Source organism: Oryzias melastigma, linkage group LG6 (genome assembly GCF_002922805.2).
Source record: "Oryzias melastigma strain HK-1 linkage group LG6, ASM292280v2, whole genome shotgun sequence".
Classification (NCBI taxonomy): Eukaryota; Metazoa; Chordata; class Actinopteri; order Beloniformes; family Adrianichthyidae; genus Oryzias; species Oryzias melastigma.
The window spans coordinates 6,921,004-6,947,844 of NC_050517.1; the positions used below are offsets into that span (position 1 = coordinate 6,921,004).

At 40.2% G+C, this 26,841-nt stretch overlaps 1 protein-coding gene across 2 annotated transcripts in view; it reads left to right on the plus strand.

Annotated features, from left to right (window-relative positions):
* The window catches only part of galnt18a (UDP-N-acetyl-alpha-D-galactosamine:polypeptide N-acetylgalactosaminyltransferase 18a), a 166,337-nt gene that overhangs the window by 97,554 nt on the left and 41,942 nt on the right, over positions 1-26,841 (plus strand). For both annotated transcript variants that reach the window (XM_024264210.2, XM_024264211.2), the window contains exons 6-8: positions 3,747-3,861; positions 12,872-13,057; positions 19,417-19,554. In XM_024264210.2, coding sequence (XP_024119978.1) covers positions 3,747-3,861; positions 12,872-13,057; positions 19,417-19,554 — 439 coding nt within the window. The remainder of the gene's footprint in view (positions 1-3,746; positions 3,862-12,871; positions 13,058-19,416; positions 19,555-26,841) is intronic.

Sequence of the window (26,841 nt, forward strand, 5' to 3'; positions counted from 1 at the left end):
AATTTTTCTAGTGTTTCTTTAAATTCATTTGAGTTGTTCTGGTTTTTCTTGACAGAAGAGATTTCATTTTAGCCCAAACTGCTTAAATTTGATGTTCTTTGTTAATAAAAAAAGGGTGACCAGGAGTTTAATCCCATCACCTTCATCGAGTCTCTGAACTTTTGCTGGACACTGTTTTTGTCTTCTTGAAGGAAACCGAGGACCCACTGTCCTGTGTTTGTATTACTTTTAAATAAAAAAGTGGAAGAGGGTTTCCCAGATCCTACTTTTACTGTAACCCAACACCTGCTGCTCCTGATGGGGCTGATGAAGGGAAGCGGTGAGTCAGACACGGGAAAAGTCAAACGTCCAGGGCAGGGTGACCTGTGGATAATGCATAAAAACATTTATACTTTTTAATTTAAAATAATTCCTTCCAAACGTTCCCGCTTAAACATGTCCAGAATTCCAGAGAGCGAGGCTCTGTGGTTCTCAAAGCTGCTTCAAATATTAATTTACACCCTCTCCCTCCCACCTCCCCCCTGGCTTAATATTGATGAGGAGCATTGCTCCAATGAATGTGCATAATTTATTCCATGTCATAAACATTGCGTAGCCCTTTCATCTCCTGCACACTCGCATGCACACACAGGAGAAGGTCTGGTTGTGTATTCGTTCTGCACAGATCCTAATGCATTCAAAGCCAGTGGAGGGAGGGGTGGATGGGGGGGCATTGATTGTGTGAGCATTTTGGGGCTTCAGAGCGTCTGGCTGGTTGCCAGTTCACGCACCGCCCAGGGAATAAAAATTCACCAAACAAGCTGTTTCTGCTGCAGTGCTGTATCTCATATCGATAAGGAGCGATGTGTGGGACTGACAGCAGGAATACTAATGAGAGATATTTTCACTCCTGTTGATTCAGTTTGAAGTTGATACACCGCCACCCCCCATGTCCTGAATTTGTTGTGTTAAGCAGAGCATCATTCCGACAACAGGTTCATTTGTAAGTATAATGCGGCGTAGAGATTCATCATGGCATGCTTTGCCATCAAAGATGTGCATGTTTGTGGAAGAGACTAAAAGATTTTCAGGGATTTATTCCCAGATTGGAACTCACCACAGGCCAGTATTCTGCTTCTGTGAAAGCAGAAGAGCTGCTTCTTTCAAGCAGTAAAAATAAGGATTCCAATCTTGCTCGAAGGGCAAATCAAACGCTGGTGAAAGCGGTCGTTTGGGTAGTTTGTGCCCCGAAGCGTTCCTGGGTTAACACGCCATGATAAAACGAACCGTTCTCATCGGACCGATTCTGTCTGCACTTCAACCTGCAAGTAGCTGCGAGAGCAGACAACTTGAATGCAACATTTACTATTAATTAAGTTTTTAAAGAGAGGAAAAAAGATTCAGAACTGCTAAAGTCAGTTATACATACATCTCAAGAATAGGCATCCCGCCAAGTTACCCCCAAGGTCAGCCCATGGAAGCACTTCAGAGAGTTCCAAACACCCCCTGGGCTTCTTCTGGGCCTCAGTTAACACCCTAATGTGGACTGAATAAAAGCAAAACTAGATAAAAAGAGAGAAGGTAAAGCTTTCAGAGCCTCAGAACCCCGACTGCTGTTTGCAGATGATGCGCTCCTTCTGACTTCATGCAGCTAAGTGAGTGAAGCAGCTGAGGTAGGACTGAGGTAGTCCTCCAGACTATGAATGCTACCCCCAGACGAATGGGAACTGATGGATGGCAAAATTAAATTTAAAAAACCTACTTTACTATTTTTGAGTCCCTTGGATAAAAGTGTCTTTTCCCTAGAGTAATTAGCGAGTGACAGCTTAGCTGCTCAAAGTATCCAATCATCTTTAGATATATTGTAAAAGTGTTCCCAGTAATCTTTTCATTTTTTTAGCCAAAATCGTTTTCAGGACAGAGTTTCATCAGAGCAGCAGTTCATCTGAATTTTACTGCTGAGAGCTCTCAGTTTACGTTTGCTCTCCTGCTAGCTTACAGCCTCTCACAACCCATCCTAATGTAAATGGTGCAACAACAGAATGGCGAGTAACATCAGAGCTATCCAGTCGTACAGTTTAGATCCAGATTCCAGCTCAGACGAGGAAAACAAAGACGTTCGTGGATCTATTTAGTCGCGTTTCCATTTACTCTGAAATTTCGCAAACTAGAATTTTGATACTAAATTCTCCAAATGGAAGCTCCACAATTTGGAAAAAACTGGCATTTTTCGAAAAAAAGTTTTTGTGCTTAGAGGAGGTGGTTTTGGGATGTATCGAAATAGACATTTTTCGCAAAACTGTAATGGAAACACTTTTGGAAATTAATGCGCTTCTTGTTAAGAAGTGTGTGTCCTGTGCGCTGCACAGCGGGCGCATCAAGAGGTTCCACAGCGTCACAGCTCTTTAGAAATTCATCAGTCATACGGAATCGTGCAGCTCCACCATTTCCTCTTCATCTGCAGACGCACTTTCGCAGCTTGGAGCCTGAAGTCTCATGAGTGCGAGAGCCGTGACAGAAACTTGAATGGAGTCCCCCAGACAGAGCTGTGACGTCACCCAAATGCCCCTTTTAGTGAATCAATTAAAAAATATTACTTGTTGGTTTGTGCTTTATTGCAACATTATGATTGAATGGAAACAGTGTAATTTTGAAGCTGTGATTTTTTTTAATTCCTAGAATTTTGATAAAGTTTTGTGCAAATGTGTCATGGAGACGCAGCTTCTGTCTGCAAGTGGAAGCATCGGAATGGAGCGGAGACCACTGACTTCACACCTACTAGATATTTTAAGGGGCATCTTTTCATCTGCTCCTGATTCACAATGATTTGAGTAAAGAAATACTCAGAAATGCAGTTTTGATTATAATTTTATTTATATATGTCCTCCAAAAGAACATGTTAAAAACACTAAAAGCACCATGTTCATCTGAGTGGGTCTTTAAAGGATAACCAAACCCTAAATTAACTTTTTTGTCTGTTCACCTCTATAAATGGCGCTTTAAAGGGGCTGTCATTGCCAAATTTTTGACTAACTAAAATTAACTTCTTAATTATTTTAATTATTTTTTAATTCTTAAAATATAGTTTAAAACCATCTGTCTGCTTCCCTCTACAGGCGGAATTGAGGTATTACAGTTGAATTTCATGATTGGTCAATGGTCAGTCCCACGTCATTTCAGAGGTCTGACGTCATAATCTGCAGCTCCAGTAATGATAACAGTTCTGTTCTTAAGCTCCACCCCTCTGACTGGATTTTCTCATTTCAGCTGTGGGCGGAGTCAGCCTCCAACTTCCCTGTTTGGTGACCCTTTAAGCCTCAAGATCTTTAAAAGTCTGAACTGGAAGGAAACTTCCACAGCTCAGATCTAGCAGAAAGAAAGCAGTGTTTCTCTTGGTACTGAGGTGGAGTGATGGTGGTTTGGGCTCACAAACTTTTTTTATTTGTCAGGAAGAATTTTTAGGCTACCTCAGGTAAAAATTGATTCATGCACTGGAAAAAGTTTCAAGAGAAAACTGCAATATAGCTGTACATCTCCATGAGCTGAAGGTTATAAAGTTGAGTTGCGAGTCACAGAGTGGATGTCAAGTTCTCCCACACTTCTGCTGTGCTGTTCACTGAATATTTGAATATTGTAGTCTGTAGTCATTTCATTTTACAGGTATTTTCCTGTTTATTGTGAAGTCTTGATGCATGAAACACATGTGGGTGATGAGTTTTGTTAGTTTCTGGACTCTTTTCATGACCAACCTCTCCTCTCTGTTCCAGGAGCCCTGCTCTGATCGGCTGCTTTGTGGTAGACAGGAAGTACTTCGAGGAGATCGGGCTGCTGGACGAGGGAATGGAAATTTACGGTGGAGAAAATGTGGAGCTGGGCATCAGGGTGAGGCTGCTCCGAGTTTTTATTAAATGCAGTTTATTTTTCATGCAGTAAAAACTCCGAATTGAACGGTAAATTCTGGTTCTGCGTGGGACTGGGCTGTCGGCGTCCCTGCTCAGTCTGAAGTGTTCTTTACCCGCCGCAAAAATAGACAAATGACCTTTCCTTTGACAGAATGAGAGCTGTATCAGTCACTCTCATTACTCATTTGGTCTGACTCACACAAACGGAGCTGCTGCTGAAACTCCAACAGTAACATCACATCCCAGCTCCATGGAACAGACAGAACTACATTATTGTTGTTGTCATAACTGGCCTTGGATGGGAGGGGGTGAGGAGGTGGGGGGTGTTCAGAGTGGTAACCAAATCCTTGTGATCAAATGAAGTGATAATGAACACTAGATAAAGCTCTGAATGATCTGCTCTGGTGATAAAGAATAAAGTAAAGGTTTTCATCATTTAGTTGCATTTACATTTCTATTAGTATAAACACGGGGAAGACCCAGGACAAGCTGGAGAGACTATGTTTCTCGGCTGGCCTGGGAACACCTCGGGGTCCCTCCAGAGGAGCTGGAGGAAGTGACCGAGTAGAGGGAAGTCTGGAGATCTTTGCTTAGACTGCTGCCCTTGAGATCCGGTCCCGGATGAAGCAGAGGAAGATAGATAATGGATAAACGGATCTCTGCTCAGGCTGTACAGTAATTAGCGCTCTCACCTCACAGTGAGACGTCCCTGGTTTGAATCCCGGCTGGGACCTTTTTGTGTGGAGTTTGCATGTTCTCCCGGTGTAGGAGTGGGTTTTCTCCGAGCACTTTGGCTTCCTCCCATGGTCCAAAACATGTTTAGTGAGTTTATTGTAAGGATGTAACGATACTTGGTAAATTGATTAAAAACCAATTCAAAGTCATCAACATGTTCATCGGCGCAGAAAATTAAAAAATCTGTTTGTCTCGGCCTGTCCCTCAATTTAGAAATGCAGAGCGGATGACATTTCTCCATGTAGGCTCGCTGTGAGTGTGTGCGCTCTTGCCTCTGCGTGTGCATAGTGGAGGGGCTGCGCTTCCCTCCTAGGAAATTCCCGCAGCTCCTTCGGATTTAAAGTTTCACATATATGTGAAACATTTCTTAATTTTGCGATCGCAACTATTAACACAAATTCAAGCAAAGCTGAGATTTGTTCCTCACTCTGCAACTTTACATTGTCATCACAACTTTACTTCAACTTTGACCGATCTACAGTGACAACAGTCATGAGAGACGACGCAGCTTCACGACTGTTTCCCTTCTGCTTCTCTTTAGCATTCAGTCTTTTTTTTCTCTTTGTAGCACTTCGTTAAGCAATAGCCAAAATGAATTAAGGAAATTATTGAACTAGATTAAATTTCAAAAGAATAGGTTCGGCTGCAGGAGCTGGGTGTGCAGTGAAACGAATTGACACTGTTGTGATATCAAGCTTTGTATTTACAAAAGAAAATATTTACAGCAGTGCACAACAATACAATCAAGAGAGTAAATCAGTTCTGTTTTTTCCCGATACAGTTCACTTGCGTGAGATCACAGCAACGTTCCTCGCCAACAGCGGCAGTGTTGGTCAGTAGAGAGAAGGTCCGTCCCGATAAACCGTTCAATGATCCAACTCTTGGGCCTCCAAGCCTGGTAGCTCGCCAACCGGGATCTCTCCTCTACTCGGAACCTGGCCTAGAGCGGCCCATAAAACAGCGTTTACGTAACAAAAGAAAAAACAAACAGAGCGCTCACACAACATATACAATGCTAATGCTAACATCGCCTTCACTCACCAGTCCCGAGGTGAAACTGACGTAAAGTCAGATTGTCTAATTGACAACACCGATCAACCGCCCAGTAGTCCTGCAGCCGCTTCCCTGTATCGCTGACAGGCTCATGCAGCTGATCCCAGGACCCCGCGTGATTGGCTAATCAAGTCCCAACCCATTCAAACAATCTAAAGGGACCCAGCTGTTGTGTGTTACACCTTCAAGCTCCTCGTGAACGGTCATCACATACGCGTTTGCGCCGAGTGCCCCCATGGGGTGGGGGTGCCGAGCGGGTGCGGAGCGGTCTGTCACACATGGAGCGTAACATGAACTGAGTATGAAAGGATTTGTGATCATTTCAATGTTCTATATAGTTTTTTCTTTCAATTCAAAATAAAAAAAATCATTAATTATGTATAGTTGTTTATTTGTATTGAATCTATTTCTGTAAGTTGGAAAACAGACAGTTTGATTTAAGAGGGAAAAAGAAAACAATCTTGATCTTAAAATACCTTTAATTCATTGTGTTGAGAAACAAAAATCGGAAAAAAAATCTATATTGTGACTTTAAAACTGTGAATCGTGGCTTGACTGAATTGTTACATCCCTAGTTAATTGGGTACTCTAATTGACCAAATCAGAATTTCTACCCTATCCCTCCCTGTAGGGGCAATTGAAGCTGTAGTGGTGTGAAACACAGAAGTTCAAGTAGATTCGGACAGCACTAGAAAATGGCGAAAGCACCATATAGTGACTAGGGGGGGATTCAGACACAACCATCATTTTTCCATATCTGTCCCCTTGGAGGGATAAATGTTGGGAGAGGGAAGAAATTCAGATCCAACCTAAGTGTCCCTAGGTGTGTGTTGATGGTTGTGTGACTGTACCTGATGTCAGACCACTGATCACTGCAGGGGAATTCAGGAATAACCACAGAACAAAAGGTGCATCAATGGCTTGATGGAGCTGTTCCCATAATTCACTCTGATCATCTTCTGAAAACAAAACATCACTTTGCTGACTTCCTCCCATTCAAACCCAAGGAGACCTCACATTTTCTGGTCAATCTAAAAGGTTTACATTGTCTTTCAAATTTTCACTTTACAGACAATTAGATCACACAAACAAAGAGCTCAGCTTTGCACTCATCCACCTGGAGATCTGCTTTTCTGTTGCTCCTGAAAAGCCGTTTCCTAAAGACTTGGAGGTCAAATCTCTGCCTCACATGGCCTTGGAACACTCTTCCTCTGAACATTTAGCCTTTCAAAGTTTAGCTGTTAGCCAATGCTCATCATGTATTTGTTTTGTGTGGGGCTCCACTGGAGAGACACCTGCTGCAGTTAGCAGCAGGGGCGACTGAACGTGGCGTGAACCGTGAAGCTGCAAACAGCTGGTCTTCCTGGAGGAGAAACATCCACATTTACAGCACTTTTCTGAACCACTTCACAATCGGCTTCACCTGTATCCTGAACAGGTGGATTATCAGAATGGTGTCAAAACTGTTTTAACTGAACTTAAAAGACAGAAAAGTGTGTTTTTGACATGTTTTTGTTGCATTTTTGATAAGAATCAAACTACATTTCTGAGTATTTCTTCATTCAAATGGTCAGATGAAAAAATGCAGTTTTTGCTTGTTACTCGTTGTGCTGTCGGCAGGACACAAACTTCCTGCTCCGCTCCGTTCTGATGCAATCAAATTTACAGACCAATAGATCCATGAACGTCTTTGTTTTCCTTGTCTGACCTGGAATCTGGATCAAAACCGGATGGCTGGATAGTTCTGATATTGTTCGCCATTTATGTTGCACTAGTAATTTTAACTTGGGGGTTGTGTGGGGCTGAATGCCAGCTGGTGAGAGTGTAAACCTAAACACAGGGTTGATGGGAAATGAGGGTAGGCCTACTCCTTGCCAACAGCCCCGCCTACAATACACGTGAGTTTCTAATGAACTCCTGCTTAGAAATGTTTGATTTGCCCCCAAAATGGCGTAATCATCATTAAAAGACCACTGGAGATGCTTTTAAAATAGATCAAAAGAGGATTTTTTTGTTAACTGCTGATAAAAGTGACCAACTAATTAGGGAGAAGGGAAAAAAATCGCTGGCATATGTGTTAAGAACAGAAGAATAAAGAGAGAACAAAAAGCAGGTGAATCCAAAATCACTCAAAACTGGTAAAAATAGGAGATTAGTGAGTAACTTCAAACATTAGAGAGCAGGAAGGAAACATTTAATCAAACCCTTTAAAAAGATAAAGACAGTTGACTTAATCGGCTGAGGCTGTCAGTCGTAAAAACGCCCACTGATACACTTCTCAGCAAAAAAAAATGGATGGAAATATTTTTAAAAATCACAAAATTGTTGTTTTGATTTCCCAAATGTAAGGTTTTTTTTCTTATTATTTGCTTTTATTTTATTTTCTTTTTATTGTTGTCATCTTCGAAATTTGTTATTTTCTTTTCAGAAATTTTTCCTTTTTTTTAGTTTTGGGTTCTTAAATTTAGTTTTGATTTCTGAAATATATTTTCAATTAATTATGTGTTTAGCTTTTTAATTGTCAGTGTGATTTTTGAAATGTGTCATTTAATTTTGTTTGCTGAAAGTTTTTATTTTCTAGTTTTAGTTTTCATTTCTAAAATGTAATATTTGTTCCATTTTTTTTTTTTACTTCGCTGCGATATTTAAAAGGTTTTTGTGTCAAGTGATTTGTTAATGTGATTTGCACTTCAGGGCCACCGTACAAGTGGCTTGATGGAAGTGATTTCCACTTCAGTAAATGAGCTTAAACGTGATAAACAAAAAAGTAAACATGAAGTAAAAGATGACAAATCAGAGACTCCAACAGAAAACCCCGGACTCACATACACTAGAGACTCGTGAAAAGAAACACCTGGTTGAACATAAACTTGAACCAGGAGTGCTCATTACAGATGGGGAGGGGCTGCAAAAAATGCTAAACATGACCTAAACACAATGAGCCATTAGCCCAAAAGCACAAAAATAAGGAAAATAAATCTGTAAATAAATCATTCCTGTTAGAACTTTGAAAGAAAATCAACAAAAAACATTTTCTACCCATCACACTTTCCAATAATCAGATACAGCAACTTGCCAAGAAATGTTGAATCAATGGATCTCCAATAGATCTCCATGTGAATAAGAAGAAGAAGAAATGATTGTACTAAAGCACATCCCGTGCATCTGATTAGTATGGACCTCCATCAAAGAGCTGCTTCCTCCTCTGATATCTTCCCAGAGTCCCGCAGAAGTCAGAGCTTGGATCGTGTGAAGCGGCTGCAGAGGCCTCCTCCTTCACAACGGACACGATGCAAATGAATTGTCATATTTTGACAGAATCAGTTCTGCACGTACATCTCAAGGGTGCTCCTTTACTCTAAATTATTAATCATCTGTTGGGTTCAGCTGTAGGTTTAATCAGAAAAAAAAATCTATTTTGTTCTATTCCTGTCCTCTTTATAGCTAGCAGAGGCGTGGGTTATTATCAGGAGTGGGAGATCGGTATATCTTTCTTCTTTCTTTGCCTCAGTTTGGTGATTCTTTGTGTTTCTGTTGTGCTGCTGTTGCAGGAGTGGGAAAGGTTCTTGAAAGTTCACCTCCTGCAGTTCCACGCTACATTTTTATGAGTTTGTGTCACTACAGGCACTGTTTTATACGGAGTCCATAAAGGGAAATCAAAGTTAAAAAAAAGTTCTGGTTAGCAACTGGGGCTTTCCAGTTACTATCTGATGTGAGCTAGTCACCATGTGGTGCGCGCCACCTACTTTCTGGTGGGCCTAATTTACTATCTAGTGCACACCAGTTACCATCTGATGTGCGGCAGTTACTATCTAGTGCACACCAGTTATTATCTTGTGTGCTCAAGTTACTTACTGGTGTGTGCATGTTACTATCTGGTGTGCACCAGTTACTATCTGGTGTGAGCTAGTCACCATCTGGTGTGCACCCAAGTTACTACCTGGTGCGTGTCAGTTACAATCTGGTGTGCACCATTTACTAACCAGAATCTTTTTTTTCTTTTTTGCTTAAAAAAATGTTTCAGGCTACTAACTGGTGTGCACCAGATAGTAAACAGATTTTATTTTAACTTCAATTTTTGAAAAAATAACTTTTTTCCCCTAAATTTTTTAATTAAATTTACTTCAATGTCCCTTTAGGAGCTTCATGGTTTTAAATTCAGGGGGACATTTGTTTCAGCTAAAGTTAAAGACAGGAACAGACTTGTGGGTTGTAAAGGTTCTGCTAGTGCAGTGTAAACTCCTGACACATGAAGTGCAGCTTCTCAGTGTTATAAATAACGTTCTGTCAGGCTGCTGGGTAGCAGGACGTGACCTCGGCCTGTCCTGTCAGAGATGAGAGGATGGCAACCCTTTTCTCTTTCTCTGAATAATCGGTTTCTGTTCTTGGACTTGCACATTTCTGAAAGTGTCATGCATGAACTCCAGATTCGATATTTTTGCTGCTGCTTGGGCATCCAGCCATCGCTCTAGCGCTTTGTTTTTACTCTGGACGAATGTTTGAAGGAGTCTGTTTGGATGGATTAGTGCACAAACACACGGAGAGCACAGCAGAACAAAGACGATGTGTTTCTTTTCAAATCATCTGCATTGTTCAGCACTTCACTACATTTTCAAGCCGCTTGTTGTTCTTTTTTGGAGCAGTTGTCATGGAAATAAGCATATATCTGTAACTCTCTTTGACTAGGAAATCCTTTGTGACTCTAACTTCACATTTCTGCTTTGGCTGCTATAGTTTCTGTTAGACGTGTCACTTTTGCTCGGCTCTGTGGAGAAACGTCCTCTTTCTGAAGACGTCTTCTGTCAGAAGACTGCAGGCGGATCCATGGGAGTGTTTGTCTGAAAAGACTTCAGGAAAAATTTAAGAAAAACAATCCGAAAACTAAATTATCAGCCAAGAACTGGCAGCTTCACCTCAAAATAGAGCAGAGACACTGAAGGAGTTCAGACACGTCGCTGCAGACAGACAGACGTTTAGTTTCTCCCTGAAGGCTGCTGAGAGGTGAAAGCTCGAGTTTCAGTAAAACTCCTGCAGAATCCACTTCTTCAAATGCCATGTGATAAAGGTGAGACTAATGAGGCCGAAATGTCACTTCAGATCTCATCAGAGCTCTGAGTGTCTCACATGTGAAATGAAGAGATGAGCTTCAGCTGCAATCAACACAAGAGGTCAGTTTTCATGGAGCTGATGCTGCAACGGTCTGGAAACCACCAGGGGGAACATTCACACCCACCAAAACAAGAAGACCATCAGAGGCCATGGACCAGAACAAGACCTAACCTAGACCAGACCAGGTCCAGATCTGAACCAGGCCAAGACTACACCTGGATCTGACTACGAGACAACCAGTCCATTTAAAAGGCAGAAACATCATTGCTTTAGAAATTGGGTTTTAGCAATTCATTTCCCAATTAGTGGTTGACGATACGATAGTTGATTTTGTTTCATTTAGAACAATCCGATTCACTGACCTAGAATGGATCAGAACATCTTTATCCAAAACTTCCACCGTGTGACTCAGAGATAAATAACTGATACTCAACAGTGCAGGTGAAGTTTTCCAGATTCCTTGTATTTCTTCAAGATAATAAAGTGTAAATTAAATATATTTACAAACAAATACGTAAACAAGAATGAAATCAAATCTGTTCACATTTTAGTTTGATAAAGTTGTTTTTACACATCAGAATTAGGGTGCTTTCTGCCAATCAGCAGGTGGCTACAGCGACTCCACCCCAACCATCACGTTCTATTTTTATATGGACCTACAATGGACGGGGTCGGAACTGTTTAATGGGTTCATTTTACTATGGAAACGCACAAAATACCGGATCGAACCGGACCATACCGTACCGGTCACAATTCCCAAAATGCCATTACGCTGTGACCTAAATGTAAGTTTTTAGGGAAAATTCAGCAGGTGGTTGCGCGGCAGCATTTGTAATCGGGAAGCGACAGTCGCATTTTTATGTTGCGCGGCGGCTGGATGTTTTAGGAAGTTTTACAACAACGATGTTTACGATGTAAATGTCTCCACACAGCGGCCATCCACATCAAGTGCCGGCAGCTGCCCGGTAACTCGGGTATTTATAAAGTGAGCCATTCTGCACACCTGACTTTCTCCGTCTACATTCATTACCACTCCAACAGTTTTCAAAAAATTGTGCAGCAGCATCAAATCTTGAAGATTCTTCCAATGTTTCCCCAACACGCAGTGGCAGTCGTTTTCATTAACGTAGCCCAAAGAAGCTTTGAGCAGATTCTATTCTTTAAATAGTCTCAATTTTAGGCACAATAAATTTAAATTACTTTCTATATGAATTTGTCAGTCAGAAAACTCTGGAATTTAATTATTTGGAATAAAAAAAAACATTCATTGAATATTGGCAAAAACAAAACTCCAATATGATGAACAAGAAACCTGACAGGATTCAAACTCAGATGGAAACAAAAGGGTGAAAGACAGGAAATGTGACCACGACTGCTGAAGAACCAGACTATTACACCCCAAAGATCCAAGATCCAAGGGCCAAAAACAGATCAAAAATACTGAACACAAAAACTGCATGAAACTGCCCATAAGAAAAAAATGGAAAAATCCAAAAGTAAAATAACATCTTTTATTTCACTTAAACCGAAAACATGAAACAGACTTTCTTGAAATACATTTTCTAGTCAACATAACTTAGTTTGACAGAATCAACAGAAGGAGCCAAGAAGATAAACATTTGACCTCAAATTCAACTTTTCATGGCCTACATTTTTCAGCTCTCTCAACCATTTTTTTTGTTTTTTTTGGTTTTGAAAAAGTTTTCAAAAATGTTTTACTAGTAGCATAGTTGGCCTTACTAGAAACACACTCCATGTGGGGTTTCTGCCCAGTCATCAGTTCTGGTCGGTAATAAACCATGAACCCTTGAAGGTTTGATGTTTTCCTCCTTGTAGCTTAGCCATCTTAACCATCATTAGCTTTAAACTAACTAAAAACTAGATTTGTAGCATTACCTGTGATAATGCTAGTGTGAATGCTGTAAGCTGAAGATGCTAGTGCTGATAACTGAAGATACTGAAATTGATAGCTGAAGTTGCTGAAGCTGATAGCTGTTGTAGTCCGGCTTCAGATTCCTCTGTACAGAAGATCTTCTCTGCTGGTTTGCTGTCCGAATGAATAGCAGACTGTTTCATGTCTCCTGTGGGAACAGGTGTGGCAGTGTGGGGGCAGCGTGGAGGTCCTGCCTTGCTCCAGGATCGCCCACATCGAACGCGCCCTCAAACCTTACACAGAAAACCTGACGGCTCACGTTCGCCGGAACGCCCTGAGGGTGGCGGAGGTTTGGATGGACCAGTACAGGAGCCACGTCTACATGGCCTGGAACGTTCCTCTGCAGGTAAACTCTCCTCACTCACTCGGTTCTTTTTTCCTCTGTGTGCTGAACGGATATGTTTACATGTGCAGGTAACCAAAAACACAGCAATTAAAAACACCTCTTCAAAAAAGTCTGTTTAATTTCCCCGCAGCAACTTTAATTTAAGGAGAGATATTACAAGAATGAAAGCAATGTTTTTTTAAATATTTGAAAATTTAAAGTTTTGAGGTAAATTTAGGCTAAGTAAATAAATGTGCAGAATTTCAAGTCTCTGCTTACCTTTTATGGTGTGAGTCCAGACTCTGGTCACGCTATGGAAAAGATACTGGTACCCACCCAAAAACTACTTCCTCATCCCGGATGACCCCTTGAATCACATTTGTTAAAGTCAAGGCTCTAGGACCACATCCGGTCCTCCAGATCATTTTATTTTATTCTTACTGACGGCGCAATGTTATCTTGCCCTTATTTCTAACTACATTTTGGCAAAATATACTTTTATGGAGAGTAAAATGTTGAAAATTATTTAAGGCTTAAGTTGATTTATTCTGGAATAATATTCCTGCCTTTGTATTATTCATAATTGGGTTAAAAAGTTATGCTTTAAAGTTTTAAAAATTGTCATGCTAGCTTTTTGGACTATTTTGGCATTACTAAGATTTTTTTGGCTGTTTTTGAGTTTAGCTAACATTTCAGCTACATGCTAGCGTTTTTGGTTAATTTAGGTTTTTCTTTCTTGGCTCTTTTGGAGTTAGGCTAATATTTACACTCAATCTGTTTTGGCTAATTTTGGCTTTTTTCAGTTTTTTAGGATATTTTGCATAGCCATTTTTTTCAGCTACATGCTAGCTGTTTTGGCTAACCTTTAGGCTAACATAATTTTTTTTTTTTTTTGTTTTTTAGGCTAATTTGGCATTTAGCTAATATTTTAGCTAGCTATCAGCTTCAACATTTTCAGCTATACATTTCAACATCCTCAGCTATCAGCATTAGCATCTTCAGCAGCCAAATTCAGCTTCCAGCATTCACACTAGAATTATCACAGGTAATGCTATATATCTAGTTCATAATAATGTTAAAAATTTACAGTTTTAAGGTTTTAAAAATTTGGATTTTGGCCCCTTGCCCCCTTGAGTTTGACACCCTGCCCTAAATTGTTGAGGTAGGCCTCCTCTAGCCTCCCTGAGTTGGTTGAGGAGGAAGTGAGATACACAAACCTTGTTTAGAAAAATGGTAAATGGTAAATGGTGTATACTTGTATAGCGCTTTCTACCCTCCTTCGAGGGCCCAAAGCGCTTCACAGTCACAGACCCATTCACCCATTCACACACACATTCACACACTGGTGGTGGCTCCGCTACCGAACACTGGCGCCAACCTCCCACCAGAGGCAATTCGGGGTTCAGTGTCTTGCCCAAGGACACTTCGACACATGGGCGGGCAAGGCGGAGTCGAACCCGCTCACTTCTGATCAGGAGTCGACCGCCCTACCACTGCACCACTGCCGCCACAATGATCTATTTATTAAAAAGTTAATAAATAGTTGGTATTAAAGGAATATCAAACTTGTCTGGATCTGCAGGTGTCGAGCAGCATGGATTACTGACCAACTAGTGAGCAGTAAAATGATGCAGAATATATCCCAGCAGGGCGTTCCCTGTCTGCATACACATACATAGTCAAGTGAGTAAACAACTGGTTCCACACCCGGCTGGATATCAGGAGGGGAGGAGCATGCTAGTCTCTGAATGGCTTCATACGGTCATGGAAGTGTGACTCGTGTGTTATGTGCGTCCATCTGGAGGTTTTATCCAATCAATGACGTTAACCTCTTGTCATGTGGTCAAACGAGGTCATTCTGCTGCACCGTAGAAACAGACTAAACATGTCCTTCAAAAGTCACTCGTTTTGCTATTAAATAGCATAAACATTATATATAAAGGAATTTTTAAGAAATGGGTCCCCAGAAAAGGTATTTCATTATTAAGAAGTGAGACAAGCTGGAATCAGGATGACGAGCTGGAATGGACCGTAGAACTGGTACACTCATTAGAGGTCCGTCTGCATTCACACCCGAGTCCATCTGCAAGTGAACAGAGACCCTTGTTCTCAGGAGGACCAGAGTTCTCTGGTTTGGTCCAAAATAGAGTTCAGGTAAACTTTCACACCTGAGAAGTCAAGAAAACCATCAGATGGAAATGTGTGGATCAAACATGCGAATGTTCCCTCTAACCTATTAGTTCTGCTGTTTAAAGCCATTAGAACGGCCGTGATTAATGTGAGGATGAAAAAGTTCATCATGTCGTGGTTCTTTATGTCAGATTCAGCTAAATGTGATAAATGACTTGACCGAGTCTTAAAGGAAGTCTGTCTTTGACATTGACTGGATTTCTGTCATCTTTGTTTGCAGTCTCCTTGTTCTCCCTTTTATTTAATGAGCCAGATGCGCAACTAAACAACCTTTTTAATTTTTTAATTTAATTTTCACAATTTAGCTTTATTCGTCCATCCGTCCATCTTCTGAATCCCTTTCAGGGTCACATGGTTGCTGGAGCCTATCCCAGCTGCTTTCAGCGTTCACCCTGAACAGGTCCAGAGTCTGTTAGGGCCAATTTAGCCTTATTATTTACAAAATAATTTAAAGTGCTGATTTAAAGTTGATTGCTGTTACATATACATAAACAAGCCTGCAATAAGAGAGCACCTATCATCTTAGTATTGTCTCTGAATTGTCCTGAGGTGTGACTGTGAGGGCGTGTGGTTGTCTGTCTCTGTGATGGTCATGTGACCAGAATGTTCTCTGCCTTCATCCTTCAGGAGCTGGGTAGGCTCCAGCAACCCTGTGACCCTGAACAGAAACACTCACGTTTAGAGGATGAAGGAATGAATATTTCAATATGGATTAATATTTGAAAATTCCATAGGATTTTAAAAGAATTAAGAGTTCCTCCATCATAGATGGAAAAAGTAGAACTCCTCACTGATGAAAATTGGGTTTTGGGTGTTTTTAAAATATTCTTGTGATGTTATTATGATGACATGTAAATAATATTAAGCTTAAAATTGCATTTCTGAGTATTTTTTATTCAAATTGTTGTAAATCAGAAGTAGAAGACAAAGTGACAAATACACTTTAAGAGGGTGTAAGCTAGCAGAAACTGCAGAAACTATGTCCTGAAAATGAGAAGTTTTTATATTTTGACTAAAAACATCCATAATCATATTTAAAAGACCACTGGGAATGCTTTGAAAACAGGTCAAGAGATGATTGGAGTGAGACTTTAACATTTTGCATGGGGTCACTTATCAGGCCAAGAAGCAGCCCTGGCTGTAGTTGTGCAGAAATGATCTCCTGCAGCATGTCACTGTTGCTGCAAAGCCTGACAAAACAGCAGAGCGTCTGCACTTTTGTCCCTCTGTCACCAAACATCCATCCATCTTCTAAACCCGCTTCATCCTGTGGGGGGGTCAGAGGATCACTGGAGCCCATCCCAGCTGTCAGAGGCCAGAGGCAGGGTACACTCTGGACAGTTATGCAACATTTCTCTTTTGTTCGGCTTTAAAAGCCTCCAAAGCTCTTACCAATGCAAGGCTAGCATCTTTTTCTTTATCTTACAAAGGCACAATGCTGCGGCCCTAACATGATCTGATCAACAAACCCCGTCTAACATCACAGAAAAGGATTTCTGTGTCACAATAGATGCAAAGATAATCATTTTATTTACTCTGGAATGAAAAAGTGGCTCAAATCTGCCTCCTTGTATGTGAAAAAGCGACATTACCCACTAGTTCCAGCTTGAATATTGTCTGATAAAGCACATGACCTGGAAAAGGGAGTTCAGCTTCTCAAGCCACACTCAGGCTGGATTACTGTCCTAAAAATGATTTCAACAAATGATCTCCAGAGGAAACTCTTCAAGACCCCATCTAAAGAAATCTGTCACTAGCAGGAGTTTATGACATGTTCGAGTCTGAAAGAGTCACTCCGTTTCTGCAGCTTTATGACTCCAGACTCCGTGAGATCCTTCATACATGATCTCCATGAGACATTTACAGGAGAACGACCCTGATGAACCCAGACGAACATCTGGATGATCCACAAACCTCAAAGATTCTGATGAGATGGAAGAGGAACTTTCTGGAAAATGTTTGTCCAAAAGCATCTGGACTTAAGCTGACAGACTGGAACATGGAGGTGGGAGTGTGCTGGTTTGTACAGTAACTTTAAAGTCATTATTTCAGTTTTTATCACCAGTTTTACTCTTTAAGGAAGTGTATTGAATTCTTTAAAAAAGGGGAGGTCTTTTTTTCATTTCACGCTTCCATAAAAAATAATATCAAAAGTAATTTTTAAAAATATCTTGATAAACCGACTACACCCACAATGTGAGCGTCCCTAAGGGTCACCCATGGACTTTGCTGATTTGTGCCCAATATTGCCGTCGGGATTGAGTCACAAACAAAAGTAAACAGTTCACACTGGTTAATATTTACTTCTCCAACATTTCCCTCTATAATGGTTGTATATGAAGGAAAGGTATGGGTTCATAAAAATGTTGAGATCAAAAGTGTGTTTTGATTCAAATTTTTATGTGGAAAAACCTGACATAAGGCGGCACTTTAATAATCATTAGTGTTTTGCTTTTGTGCGACAATAATCATTACCTGAAACTTTATAAATAAAAGTAATGACTGTTTTGCTTTGAAATACACAAATTATTTTTCCATTGAATTGTTCTTCTAGTATTCATCTAATTTGGCTGGTAGACTTTGGATACCGGCCACCTGGCTAGTAACCAAAAAAATAATAATTTAGAGACCTGATTACAGCTAATAAATAAGAATGAAATTGTATTTACTCAGATGTCTTTGTGTGTTATAAACATTTGTCAATTAAACCTCTAAAGTCCCCCCATAATTATTTTTTTTATTTAAAAAAAAACATTCTTAATAGTGTTTTAATTATGATTATGACGTTTTTAGCTAAAATCCCACAACCTAAATGTCTTGAAAAGCCATGTTTCATGTTGGTCTGAAGCCTCTGCTTCCAAAATTTCCTCTGAGGGGGCGTGGCTTTTGGAGCTGAGCTGAGTAGCCCCGCCCCTGACCCCCTCATGTCTGATTATGATAGCTCACGTTCAACCTTAAAAAAATGAATTTTCATTGGAGAATTTAAAATATGAAGTTACATTCAATGAACTATAACTGCATTTATATCACTGTAGTCTTTATTTTCTGCAATAACCTTCAGTGCCATGTTTACATTATTCCATGTTGTCCTATGATCTTCTGTTTACTGTTTAACTCTGTGATCATAATTAAAGTTAATGAACAGAAAAATGACTTAAAAGTGGAATTTAAACGTGACAAAAACCTAAACATTTCATGGAGAAAAGAAAAGGTTTCCACTGTTAAACAATCAGAGAGAAACTGGATGTTTGGAGTCTGACTCCTGCTGTGCAGAGAGCAGAGCTAATAAGCACCTCAACACAAAACTAACTAAAGACTCACATGTTGACACTCAGACGGTCACAGAGAGCCGCCGCCGTCCATCGTCTGTCCGTGTTCTCTGATGCATTAAGGCTGCACACAACATCCAAGCACAGAAAAACAAGGTTTAGCTTTGATCTAGAAGAGGGTTTTTTTTTTGTTTGAATGAAGAAACTTTAATCTTCAATGTACACAACTTTGTACACTCCATGTGTTTCATGCAGGGTTCATAGCCTCATAACTGCAGTCCTCTGTCCTCAACACAGTTCAGGAAAAAGACACAGAAGTAATTAGGCACATATAGGAGCAGACCTGGTCTGTGCCATTCTCCTCCAGTAATGACTCACCTCTTCTGACTCGTCTGCTCCTCCTGTCTCCATGCTTCAGCTCCCTCGCTTGGAAAGTGTGTTGTTACCACTGCAGGGTTTCTGCTCTTTTCAGTATTCATGGGCTACTTGATTACTGTTTTCTACAAACCGCGGAGCGTTGCTTCTAATCCTGTCCTTCAGCACAGATTGATTTTTTTTCTAATAATATTGTCTTCTCCAAAGATGTGGAATTGAGACATTTCTTGTAAAGAGAATCTAGAACCTTAATGTGTTCATGTTTGTGATTTTCCTGTGATGAAACAATGATTTTTAACCAACAGAATTCAGCTGGTTTGACTGCTTCATGCTGCTGTTCTGCCGTCTACTCAGTCATTCAGAGTGTGCAGCAGATTTAGAAGGAGCTGCAGGCCCTGAAGCCGCTCTTGTTATTCCAGATTTATTGCAACAATGCAGATCAGAAGGTTGAAGCTCATTGTACTTATTGCTCCGCTGGAGGTTGTAAGGTTCCAGCGGGGCGCTTAAACTCTAAGAAAGCTCTGTTGTGTTTATTTCCTCTTCCAGAACTCAGGAATCGACATCGGAGACGTTTCCCAGAGAAAAGCCCTCCGGTCCAGACTCCGATGTCGACCGTTTAGCTGGTTCCTCGCCAACATCTACCCAGAGCTGCGGTCCTACAGCGACACGGTCGCCTACGGGGTGGTGAGTTTCTGCAGGAGATCCATTTCTTCCTCTCAGAGAAGAAAATATTCGTGTTTTATAAACAAGCAGCATCTTCTCAGGACAGCAGGTGACATTTTTTTAATCTTAAAAAAATATTATATCAAATAATTTCTGTTCTGGAAACCCCTTTCAGCAGACAGCTTAAATGCACAAGCACATTATAGCTCATTATCAATACACATAATGAAGAATAATTATTTGTAATCACACAGAGTTGTGGCACTAATGCAGCATGATCTCCAGCTCCACTAGAAACTGAAGTTAAAGAAGATGAAGCAGAAAACTCACAATTTTATGGGAATGTTTTTATGTTTTGGCTTTAGAATCAACAAAGTACATCTTTATGCATTCTCATTCTTCAGAGCATCAATTAGATCTAAATATCAATATTTTCTACATACAGCTACAGAGTTCCATTACATTTCTCTGTTTGATACAAGAGAAAGGATAAATGCATTTCCTGTTCAAAACTGAAACTGCTAAAGAAAAAGAAAATGCAGCAGTCTGCCTCAACAACAGAGTGAAAACTGAAACAAAAACATGAACAAAATATACAGACAGTAGAAACTGAAAGAGGCTTTGGTTGAATTCATTGGTCTTTTTGTATTAAGGTTTAAATAAATTCCCACTCCAACTCTATTTTTTCTATTGTGAAATCGTTATTAGTGATCTGTAGTTGAACTTGTGAGTGGAGACGGCATAACAAAAAGATCAGCACCTCCCAATAACATCCTGTATGTGTCTACATGGCAATTACAAGAAATAATGACCAAACTAGTCATCAATCATCATAATACAGCAAGTCACGCTTCTAGTCCATCCATCCATCTTCTTGACCGCTTTGTCCCTTTCGGGGTCGCGGGGGTGCCGGAGCCTATCCCGGCTACTGATGGGCGAAGGCGGGGTACACCCTGGACAGGTCGCCAGTCTGTCGCAGGGCCACAATCACACACCCATCCACTCTCCCATTCACACCTAGGGGCAATTTAGAGTCACCAATTAACCTATGAAGCATGTTTTTGGACGGTGGGAGGAAGCCGGAGTCCCCGGTGAAAACCCACGCATGCACGGGGAGAACATGCAAACTCCACACAGAAAGGTCCCAGCCGGGATTCGAACCAGGGCCTTCTCGCTGTGAGGCGAGAGCGCTAACCACTTGCGCCACCGTGCAGCCCTGCAACAAATAAGCACCCTGTGGGGATTGAACCGGCAACCTCTCGATTGCTAGCGCGGGAGTTTACCCGCTAGGCCACCTAGAAACCCACGCTTCTAGTTTTTACTCCAAATGTACCAAATTATGTTTCTAAATATATCAAAAAATATATATGTTGATTGATGTTATTTATGATGAGGATTACAGTAAAATGACGGTTGACAGATTTAGGGTTACATGGTCTTAAATCTCTGCTGTATCACCCTGGTTTTACTAAAACACAGTTTATGAAACTTTAATTGTTTTTCACATTTCATCAACCCAATAACTGTTCCATTTTATATTTCTCTACAAATTATAATGCTTTTATTATGGAAAGCTTTTCAAATTTTGCAAAGTTCCTCTTCAAAACCCCTGAAACATGGCAGCCTTGTAGTGTCACTTGAAGCCCCTCTACTGAGTGAATTACTGCCCCCTGTTGGATCATCTGTACACTGCATATATCTGATTGTATACATCAGGTTTTTCAGGAAAAAAAATCACACTTGTCCTGTTGAGAGCAGACAAACTCATGTATCAAATATAATGTGTTTGGTGTTATAGGGTTAAAATATTCAATACATGTCCTCTGTTGTGAAAATAAATGCTAAGAACATTTTAAAACTTTAACTACATGAAATGCAAATCATAAATTGAAAACAGCTGCAACCAATCGTGAGCCAGAACTCAACACCAACCAAAAACACCAAAACCTGTGACTGCTTCACCAAATCAAAGAACAATAAGCATAATTATAATGAATGTTCTTTTCCTCACCAAAATATTTTGGTGTTTTTTGGCCGAGCATAAAAGCATTTTTTTTTATTTTTTATGTTCCAATGACATTCAGGAAGACACAGCAAACCACATTACTCTCCTAACTATGGAGCCTCTGAAGGGACATTAAAAAAAAAGAAAGAAAATATTGAAGTTACACTTTTTTTCTTTTAATAATTGAAGGAAAAAAAATGTTTTTCTAGTTTCCAACTGGTACACACCAGTTAGTAACCAGACTTTTTTACTTCAATTTTTAAAGAAAAAAAAATCTGGTTACTAACGGATATAGTATTTAAAAAAAATGTTTTCTAAAAACTGAAATAAAAAAAGAAAAATGTGTATATAAATATATTTGCTGCTATCACCAAGGTCTATATATATATTGACAGTTAAAATGTTATATTTTTAAGGTTTAAAACCTTTAGTTTCAGTGTGTTCAATCAATGTTTATCCTGTTTTGGCCCCTGTGCGGTTGAGTTTGACACCTCTGCTTTGGGGGTTCAGTATCTTAACACCTCGCTGCAAAAGTCTTCTTTTACACATTCACTAATCTTATTTATCAAGCCCTTAAAGTTTTTAAGATATGTTGAGAAATTCAGTTTTTCTTCTGAGCAGCTGAGGTTGCTGCTTTTATCGTACCTGCTAGGTGGTGGTAAATCTCACTGCAGCCATTAAAGCAATAACTCTGGAAGAAAAGTAATGAAGTTTGAAAGAATTGTTTGAAGAGCCGCTGATTTGAAGGAGAACCCTCTTCTTCAGTCATGCTCTCATAGTGTGGAGGTCTTCCTCTTCGTCTGCAAAAATGCATCTTCTAGTTTGCTTGTCTCCCACCGTTTACTGTTATAAATTGTAATCATTTTGAGCCTGTTCCACCTCTTTCTTACGTCTGTTTCACTGTCGGTGAAAGCTGTGAGAGTTTCCAGAGATAAACGGAATAATTATGAAACTAATGAAATGATTGTGTCACTGCACAAACACACAAACAACCATTAAAAAACCCAAATAACAGCAGAGGCGTGTTCGGAGGACTGAATCGTTTTTTATGCCACATGATTTCTGAAAAGCTATTTCTATTCCAGCTTAAGGCTTTGGGAGGATTTTGTATAATTGAAAAATGAAAGTAATTTGTGGAAAGCGGAGCAGAATCGCCCCCCGCCCCCGCTCTGACCGCTGCTGATAGAGAAAGAAAAGAGCGACTCATTTGTTCGTCTGCTAACAGTTTCATTTCTGATTAGGATTTCTGATTGTGGGCTCTCTACTTTTAACCCTTTGCATTAGAAGGGTTTCAGCTTCATCTTCTGCACAACATTCTGGATTCACTGACTTTAGGTCAGAACAATTTGGGTTTAAAAAGACTAGAAAATTAGTTTTGAGCTCTAAATAAACAGTCTTCTCACATTTGTCTATCACAATAGGAGCTGGAGAGTGAATTCTACTGAGCATGTGTGAGGGGGCTCAGCTGTAAAGTATATAAATACACAATATTACAGAAATCTGAAATACTGACATTTTTAAATGTGTTGTCCATCATCTAATTTACTGGTGTGCAGTTGACGATGAACTTTTAAAGCTCCATAAATGTCGTTTATTAAAGGTCTATCTGGTTTATTCTCAGAGTTGTAAACATCTTATTAACTTGCGGAGACTCCAGTGGTGACCTGGACATGGATTAGGTTCAGAGCAGACCGACCAGAGCAGATCCTTAAGTAATATCCTGATTTTTGGCATTTCTTCCATTGACTGGATCTGTGAACTAGACAACGTGAGTGTGATGTCATCCAAAGAAATTGTTTACTTCTGGCTCCAACCAAATGATCCATTGAGAAGTCATTTTTTGTGATGCGGGTGACGCCATGTTAGAGCCAGACAACATCAGTAAATGGTGATTGGTCCACGTCGATCTAAGTCACTGTTTCTATGGTAACCACTCTCACCAATAGATCGTAAGCTTGTTTTGATGGAGGCACGGGGGAGGGGCACCACATGCTTTGTTTGAGGCCTCTGATTGGTCAGTTTATGTTACGGCCCTGGTGTATCCGGCACTCTTTGTGTATGGTTTGTCTGGTTGTGTGCTTGAGTTTTTGGTGAATGAGTTGGTGTGCATGTGAGTTTTCTTTCTTTAGGTCTCTGAGCTGAGAGCTGCAGCTCTGCAGAGTGTGGACCCGCCCAACTACACCCGGATCCTCATCAAGCCATCAGCTGAGGACCAATGACTGACAATCCACACCTGCTTAAAAGAGCTGACTTCCCCATCAAACATCGGCAGCTTTTGTAACACCCTTTCTGGTGGTCAGCTTTCCCATGGTGAAACTCCAACTTTAAGTTCCAGTCCTCTTTCTTGTGGACTTTGGTGTGGAGCTTACTGTTGAGAGCCTGTGTCAAAAACTGGTGAAAGTCTGTGTGTGTAAGCATATTTTATAGACCTGGTGGGTCTCAGTCTATGACTCTCATGTGGAGAGAATTTATGTTCCTGTTTTGTATAGATTTAACCCTTGTTTTCTTTTGTTGAAATTCTATTTATGTTAATTTTGCAGCTAACAGCCAATTAAAAAGCTGCACACTACCTCAGTGCTCCAGTCTGGGTTTTCTTTTTTTATGTTACACCTTTTCTCCCTTCCCCTCGGTTGGGAACGTAACAGTTTATTACTTAAAACATCTTGAAATACAGAGAAATGTCTTGAAAAAAACTCATGATTATTAAAATGTTAAAAAGATTTATCAGATCAGGATTTTCTTAGTATGACTTCATGATAAATGTTTATTTCTCATAGAAGTCCCTGGGATTTTGGCTCATTGGAGCCAGCAGGTACTTCCTGTTTGGAACACCATGGGGGAGGGGTCACTCAGTCCAGTTCTCTTATACCAGCGGTCTGCAACCTTTAACGCTAAAAGAGCCGTTTGGACCTGTGTCTTAAGGACCATAATGCAGTGAGAGCCACCAAGTCCCACTTTGCCATTTAGAATTTTTTATTTGTGGTGAAAAAAAGAAATAGATTAAATGTAGCTTTAAAAAAAAAATAAAAAAAAAATTGAATAATTGAATTATAGCAAAACGTAAAACAACCTTATTATTTTGTTTATTATTTTTATTTTTTACTTTTAACAGCAGCACATACAAGTTCATTTCTAAATAAAATACACCCAGGTTGAGTCCGAATTCCCCCTAATCACTATTTAGTGCGTTCAACATTTTCTACTGCTGTCCGAATCTACTAAATCCAAAATTGAGGGGGGCTTGAAATTTCCCAGAAGTCCTTGCGGAAAACTAACGTGCATGGATGCTTACTAGATTAGCAGATATAGACCACAATGCATCGTGGTTGAACAATTTTGAACAAAAAAAAATGTTTGAATGTAATATTTGAATAAACCATCCACATTTTCATCATCAGAACACAGTGGAGTCATAAATAAACATCTTGAAATGTTCGTATTTATTCGTATTTTCCGGAGCCTCAGGTTGCAGGAACAGTCAAGGATTTCTCCTGAACTCCTGAGCCAATCAAAAAGAAGGTCTTACAGGTGGGGCCAAGCCTGAAAACTATTTTCCTTTTAGCACACAAGAGTTAGTTTTTCTGTTGTGGAGATGTCATAATCTAGTTTAACAGACTCCGTCTAAATGCAGCAGCTATTCCCCTCTGACACAAATGTTCTGCCTGCATGTTTACAGCTTGAGAGGGAATTTTGTCAGAGACACTGTGAATGTGAGTCGATGCATCAGAGTGTCAGGCAGCGACGGCCCCTGAGAGCATCGCAGTCTTTGACCGCTCCATTTCACGCCTGGAAAGAGTGACAGTTTATAGCAGTCTATGAAGCTACAACCTCAAACGCTTCAGGACGCGAATGTTCAGCAGAGAAACTTCAGACCAGAGAGAGTTTGGCTCTCTGACAAAAACCGTCACGAAGCTCTAAGATCAGCTGTAGCGGTGGAGGGAAGCAGCAAAGCTGGGCCTTCATGAAAAGTAAAAGTATCCAGAACAGGTTCTGCTGCTCCTCCGATGGATCTTTAGGGAGCGCTTGGAGTTGGTTTGATGTTCACCTGAAAGTTGTTGCTTGAGAAAACCTCCCAAGCAGGATGGCAGGCGTGGCTGCTGTGGTTGACACTGAACTCTGACCTCTCTGTGAAATTGGAAAAACGACTTGAGATCAATAGAATCCAGATGGACATGCACCAGGTGAGATGTTGTTCAGAGAGCTCAACAATGGAGTTAAGCTGACACTGAGATAAAGCCACTGATCCTTCCAACAGCCAGAGAGGAAGAGGAAGGACTGTGTGTGAAAAGGATTAGCAGAAAATGAAGTTTATATCCCTCATGTTCATTTCTCAGAAAAGCCTTATCTGCACCTGATATGAAACATTTTAATAGATGTTTTAATCAGAAATCTGAGGAGTAATTTGATTACAAAGCTAAAGCGTTCTCCTGTCAGTTCCACTGACAGTCATCCAAACCCTTGCAGACACTGTTAGTGTCTTCTTTGGAGGGCTGCTTTCTTGGAAGTCAGCTGATCAGGTTTTCTCATCAACTAGTTTTTGAAATGTCACCTATGGGAGCGCATTGATGCAACTTTGGTCTAAGTACTTGTAGGCCTTCTGGATGCTCTTGGATGTTTGTCAAAGACACAGAAAATTAGCCTTTGTTTGTAAACCAGAGCAGTTTTTGAGGTTTTCCTGCTGCACGTTTTGATCAAGTTATAATCACTGTGTCTGTGGTTATCAGTCGACAGATATTAAAATACTGTACTGAAGAAGACATCAGGACCAAAGTCTGGCAACAAGTCTTTGAATATATTCATGTTTTCCTCTTTTATAGTAATTTTTTTTTAAATTGAGTTTACCTAATATTTTAGCTACATGCTAACACTTTATCTATTTTAGTTTACTGAGGAATTTTAGGCTATTTTGAAGTTTAGCTAGTATTTAACCAACAAGCTAGCTTTTTTGGCTAATTTGCAGAGGTGGGACCAAGTCATTGTTTTGCAAGTCCGAGTCAAGTCCCAAGTCTTTGTCCTCAAGTCCGAGTCAAGTCCCAAGTCAAAAGCACTCAAGTCCCAAGTCGAGTCACAAGTCAACACCAACAAGTCTCAAGTCGAGTCACAAGTCCTACTATTAATGTTTCAAGTCATTTCAAGTCATTTAATAAACAATGTGATATTAGTTACACAGATCATGTTTGCTTTCATGAACTGTATTTTACAAGCATTTTAGCAGAATTCCCACTGAGTTGATGCATCCCCACTTCAAAAATCCAAAATAGTTTATCTATAACAAAAACGCAGTTTACCACATTTGAAATGAG